The sequence below is a fragment of the Aethalodelphis obliquidens genome, unplaced genomic scaffold (genome assembly GCF_003676395.1).
Source record: "Aethalodelphis obliquidens isolate GAN/ISIS:26980383/991018 unplaced genomic scaffold, ASM367639v1 scaffold49, whole genome shotgun sequence".
In the NCBI taxonomy this organism is placed as follows: domain Eukaryota; kingdom Metazoa; phylum Chordata; class Mammalia; order Artiodactyla; family Delphinidae; genus Aethalodelphis; species Aethalodelphis obliquidens.
In genome coordinates, this window is record NW_020837993.1 from 4,564,450 (window position 1) to 4,570,449 (window position 6,000).

The 6,000-nt window shown below is 48.7% G+C and overlaps 1 protein-coding gene across 2 annotated transcripts in view; it reads left to right on the forward strand.

Moving 5' to 3' along the window:
* ST8SIA2 (ST8 alpha-N-acetyl-neuraminide alpha-2,8-sialyltransferase 2) overlaps positions 1-3,980 on the forward strand; it is a 58,488-nt gene extending 54,508 nt beyond the window's left edge. For both annotated transcript variants that reach the window (XM_027083092.1, XM_027083093.1), the window contains one exon: positions 3,695-3,980. In XM_027083092.1, the coding sequence (XP_026938893.1) occupies positions 3,695-3,980 (286 nt within the window). The remainder of the gene's footprint in view (positions 1-3,694) is intronic.
* The last annotated feature ends 2,020 nt before the right edge of the window (positions 3,981-6,000 follow it).

The window sequence follows — 6,000 nt, forward strand, 5'->3', positions numbered from 1 at the left end:
GGGAGTCCAACCCATACAGTAATGAAGGATCAGCTCGGGTTGATACGCACGATAGCATCCATGGAAACAAAACTCATAATAATAAGGGGGGAATGACTAATTCAGTTTGAGCTGAGAGTGGAACAAAGGGAGCATTTCCAGGAAGACGTGATTCACGTGCTCAGTTTGAGGGGAAAAAAAAAAAAGAGAGTTCACCAAGAGGACATGTAGGGGAGAGGCACATCTACGGGGAGGGCACTGCACTTGTCTGGGTAAACTCAGACCCACCTATGAGCTGCTTGGACGTTTCCCCACTGATTCAATTCTTCCCTGCCTCTCTCTGGGCAGAGCATCAATGGCTTGAAAAGAAATTTATTTCTGAAAGCCTTACCCTGCTAAGCCCTTACAATCAGAAAATAAACAAACCGCAAATCCCTAATCTGTCATGTGGCCGTTGTTAGGGCTTAAATTTCTCAGGGAGTGAACAGTCTTTGAGATGCTCTCATGAGGGGACACAGCCCGTGGCTCATGTGTCCCTGGATAGTGTCAACAGCAGCTGCAGCCAGCTCATCCCCAACCCCGGCAACGCCCCCACCCCCCAGAATCACTATGGAGTGAAAAAAGCCCAAGAACCAGAAGTGGGGAGGCTGCATTTTATCCAAGCTCTATCTGACCAGCTGTGTGAGAGGTTTGCCTCTTCTCAGGCAAGTCACCCTGGATTCTCACTTTTTCCTCTGTAAATTGAAAGACGAGGACAAGTTCAATCCAGGAGAACCGTGGATTACCCATAGATATGGTCTGTTAACTCACCCAATAGGGACTCACCGGATTAAAAAAAAATTTTTTTTAAGTAGTTGCCAACATTTAAAAATTTGGAGAATTTGTGTTAAAATCCAGATTTCTGATACCTTTGAAAAAATCAGAAAATTTGACATGACCATACAAGACAACAATAAAACCAGCTACCCCTTTAGATGCCACAGTCCCCCCCACTCCCTACTGCCCTGGCAACACAGAGGCCAGTGTCAGTTTTCCTTACACACATGTCCCAACTCCCAGCTCGCTCAGCTATATCCCCTGCCAGACCGCTGAGCTAGATGAGTTCTCCAGGCCCAACTGTCTTTAAAACTCGATGACTATCCCTTATGCTTACTTTTTCCCCCACTTTTTTCTAAATAAGTCTCGTTCTTAGGTTCTTTTGGCAGAACCACCTACCAGTTAGAGCAGGGCTTCTTAGCCTTGGCTGCACATTTGAATTACTGGGGGAGGTTTTAAAAATCCCAGCGTCCAGGCTGCACCTGGATGTGGGACCCAGGATGGGTCGTCTTAAAGCTCCAGGCAGGGGCAGCCTAGGTTGAGAACCATTAAGTTAAAGCTGAAAGTGCAATGGAGTAGCTCAAGAGGGGGTGAGCTCCCCATTATTAGATGTAGTTAAGCCGAGGTGTCAGCTGCTGCTCTTCTGAATTCTTCTCCTCCATGCGCTCTTCCTGCCTTCAACCCCCAGGGTCCTCCCAAGCTCAGCTCAGCCCCACTGAGCATATAGAGTATTGAGGTAGTCTAAGGAAGGGCTCCTTATCTAATAAGCCCCAGTCTCAGCTTCAAGCAGCCCCCTGAGCCGGCACCATGCCTCCTACATATCAGCTGGGATGAAACTTCTCAACCATGCAGGACAGAAATGATGAAGTTCTGTGGTATGTCCGCCAACTCTTTTCCTATTATTTTTTGTATTGTGTTTGCAGTTACTAGAGCCATTCTTCTGTCCTCTGCCTCTGCCTCTCTGTCTGATTCCAGGTTGGAAAATTCAGCTGCAGGGAAGTTTCTTGGCTCAGACAAGATGAAAAAGGAGAGGGTACAAAGAAAGGGGCCTTCAACGGACAGGCTTATGAAACAACAGCCGTTGTGAAAGGGGGCCGCCTGCAGAGCCCAGAAGAATCATGTTCACTCTGATTCCGGCCGTTAGGGACCACAGACTCCCTCATCAACGTTAGGGGGGAAATTCAGATCACCCTTGCCTGACAGACAGGATGGGGTGGGAGGGAACCTTGAAATAAGTTTTATTATATCCAATAGTATATGACTTACTGAAATTATATGGGTTATTAGGAATCTATAACCTTGTCTGATACAAAGGCTAATGTCTCCCCCAAAAGCTAAAGGATTTAAGCTTGAGTCTCTGAAATGTTTGGGGGTCCCTCTTTTGGAGCTGCAGAAGGAACCTCTTGCAAAAGGGTGTACTTGGGCTTCTAGAGAAGCTGCCCCCAAACTTTGAGCTAGAAGCACTGTTAATAATGGAAAACAGTTGTAACTTTCAGCAATATGTAAGCGTTCTGTGCAGCGTCGTTTTACCTTCTGCCATGAATTTCACTGACACGTGTGACTTTATAGTCTTGGGCATCACTGTGCCTAGGCACCACGGGGAACGTCGTTGGCCTGTGCTTCCGATGGGGGGTGGGTGTTTCTCACAGTGGCAAACGGGAGCTCGTGGGATGGGGGCCCACAGAGTGTGTGTGAGTACAGAAAACCACGGACACTGTCTGGTGGAGACACAGTAGTAAGGACTTTGTGATAGGGAAGTACGGTTTTCCACCAAGGCATACGCATTACATCTAAAAGGATTCAGCATTGGGTAAGTGGAAGGTTTTACTAGAAATAAAGAGGTTGGACCACGCATCCCAGTGGGTTCTAAATCCAAGCAGGAGAAAAACCATGATGGAAAACAAAAATGATGGCAAAGAGAGTGTCTATTTTCCCAGTTCTGAAGACACTTCTGGATTGTGGTAGAACTTGGAGGCTGTCTTGGCCATCCCTTGGTCTGTGCCCCATCGTTGCATAAATGTGAAAAAGTGGGTCCAGCAGGGAGAAGCAACTTGCTCAAAGGCACACCGGTAGTTGTAGACAGAACTGTCACTGAAACCACCTCTCAACCTCTGTTGCTTAGCCTGTGAAATGAAGATGGTTTCTTCCTCACTTCTTTCTCGATTAAGGTAAACCAAGGCCCTCTATGTACAAAGATAGCTCAGGACCTCACTCAACACAGGAAGCCCTTAGCCTAAAGCTCTGCTCTCCCCGCCCTGCCCCCTCCCCGTATTTCCTCTCATACTTCCGACAGAGTCCTTTGCAGAACCCAGCCTCACAGGGAAGGCCGCTGTTTGCTGCTCCCTCTGCCCTCCAGGGAAGCCATGTATGCTCAGAGATGGTCAGCCTGCATCAGAGGCGGAAGGGGGCGGGGTGTGGGGCCTGTGGGCAGGGATGGGAAAGAAATCTGATGATGCTTAGGAGGCAAGGAGGTCAACCTCTGCCAAAGTCAGGTGTGGCAATAGGCAGTGGGCACCATGCAGGCGGCGGCCCTTTATCAGGGTCGGCAAACTATGGTGCAGCCACACCCGTGTGTGTTGTCCGTGGCGCTCTCGGGCTACAATGGCAGAGGCCAGGAGTATGGCCGCAAAGCCAGCCATTGTTGCCACCTGGCCCTTTACAGAAAAAGTTTGCCAGCCCCTGCTTTAAGTTTCAACCAGCCTGAGCTCAAGTCAAGGTCCTGCCCTTTCTACCCAGGTGAACCTGGGCAAGCCCCTTTCATCTCTGAACCTCATGCCTCAGCAGGCGGCAGGCTGTGGCCCAGGACAAAATCTTCCCCTTCCTGGAAAGGATAATTCGTAAACTCAGGTTTCTTCTTTGTTTCTTTGTTTCACTTTCTTTTTTTTTTTTTTCCCCCCAGATACTGGCTGACTAACAAAGTTCACATCAAAAGACCCACCACGGGCCTCTTGATGTACACCCTGGCCACGCGTTTCTGCAACCAGATCTACCTCTATGGCTTCTGGCCCTTTCCGCTAGATCAGAACCAGAACCCCGTCAAGTACCACTATTACGACAGCCTCAAGTACGGCTACACTTCCCAGGCCGGTCCCCATACCATGCCCTTGGAGTTCAAGGCCCTGAAGAACCTGCACGAGCAGGGGGCTTTGAAACTGACTGTCGGCCAGTGCGACGGGGCCACGTAAGGTGAGCGCCCCGTGGGACTCAGTGGCTCACATTTCCTGCCAGCTACACCACAGGCAGATGGGAGTCGGGGTGGCACAAACTCTAGAACAAGCAGGCTAGTGGTTTTCTTTGTTCAAGTGTAAAACAGTAACCAGAATATATATATCTATACCTGCATATATATATTGACCTGAGTATGTATAACCGTGTGGTGTTCATCTAGCATTAGGCAGATAAGCCACAGGAAGAAGGTGTGGAGAACCCACCTGGATCAGATTGAGACTCAGAGCATCTTTGGGGGCAGAAGGACTTGACAGGAAGAGATGTCAGTCCCATGACTGGATGACACACTGCCTCCCAAGTTGGAGGGGTCTTTGGGCTCACGGATGATTGGAGAACCACTTGTTGGCCGCTGCCCCAAGCCTCTGAGAAATGTGGATTCTGGGTGAGCCAAGACCAGAGGGGACAACTTGACCCAAGTCTAAAATGGTGCTGTTCCCAGGAAGAGGGAGGTTGGAACATTCAGCCCAGCCAAGGAGCACAAGGTCACCAAAAGGAGCAGAGGCCACGTCAGAGCTGAGGACTCGGTTCCATGAACTTAGAGTTGAACTGCCCACAGGACGAACCACAGTTGACCCACCTGTCCCAGACCAGCCTCCGTAGCTCTGGAGAGAAGGCTGGAGAAGACAGTGGACAGGTCCTATTCTGGCTTTGCAAGAACCCCCAAGAACCTGGGACCGAGCAGGCAGATGACACTAAATTGCTAGGGTGTTCCAAATCGTGTTTTCGAAAAATCGCAGCTTCCTACTAAGAGTCAGCACTCCAGCCCCGAATAAGGCAAAAGAGTGTCCCAAATGTGGTGGCTGTTCTTTAAAGCCACTTGAGTTGTCAAGGAGGAAGGAACCCTGGGCTTTCATCCTCAGGGTTAGCCTCCTTCCTGCTCTGTTAGAATGTCACAGGAAGGACTGTGCTCTTTCTTCCCTTCTGCCTCCAGGGAAGCCGCTGCAAAAGCTTGAAAGGGCACCGCAAAGATAAATGTCATCCCTTTAAAATATATGTGATTGCCTTCCTGGGTGCCTCAGAAGCCCCAGAGTGTGAGGCCCCAGAGTGTGGAAGAATGTTGAGCATCGAGCTCCATTTCTCTACAGCCACTCTGTTTGCTTTCTGCATCCTGCACTCCAGCGGGGGGTGTCTCTGCAGCCAGACTGCTGTGTCAATGTCACTTTCTTGTCACTTTCCGACCCTGATCGTCACACTTGCCGGCACTGAGCTCCAACACTGAGGTTTTCAGCTCTGTGGGGAGAGGTTGCAATGTCCATCCCCACCTCCCTCTTTTCACAGAGGCAGTGATTTTAGAATTTGGCAAAATCCTTTTCCCCCCTATTAAGATGAAGAGTTAAGACTTTTTTGCAAAACCCAAAGCCAAATGTAGTATCCAAATACTGGACATACTCTCCCCAGGGAAACCTGGGCTTGATGCCGATGATTTAGGGGCTGGAATGACATGTCACATGTAGACAAGCATTAGCCAGCTTGAGTTGTTAGATGCATTCCCTTGCCTGATAAATAACGGTGTTTTCAAATATATTTGAAAGATAAGTCAAAAAACATTATATTGAAGGTGAAGGGGGTTAAGAAAAGGGATCAAGATCCGCTCCCAAGCATATGAGACGACATAATTAATCAATGGCAATTCAAGCAGGACATTTGCTCTAAATTAATGCCTGACGGGAAACCAGTGGAGACAGTGGAAGGATGCTCAGAACCTATTAACCCTGCATGCAGATGCTCCAGCTCCAAACAAAGATCACGATACTATGTCTCTGTGTTTCTTCCCTTGTTCTTCTTGTTGACGCTTGAAGTCTGAGATTTGGGATTTGCATTCGAAAATTAATATTTAAAAAAGCAACAGCCCTAACAGACTCTATGGGGACAGAGTGGTTTGGACTTCTCACAAGAAGTGGAAATAATTAGTATCACATTTTACACTTCTCCAGGGCCTTTCTTCTTGAGCCTCTCAGAGACCTTGGAAGACATTTC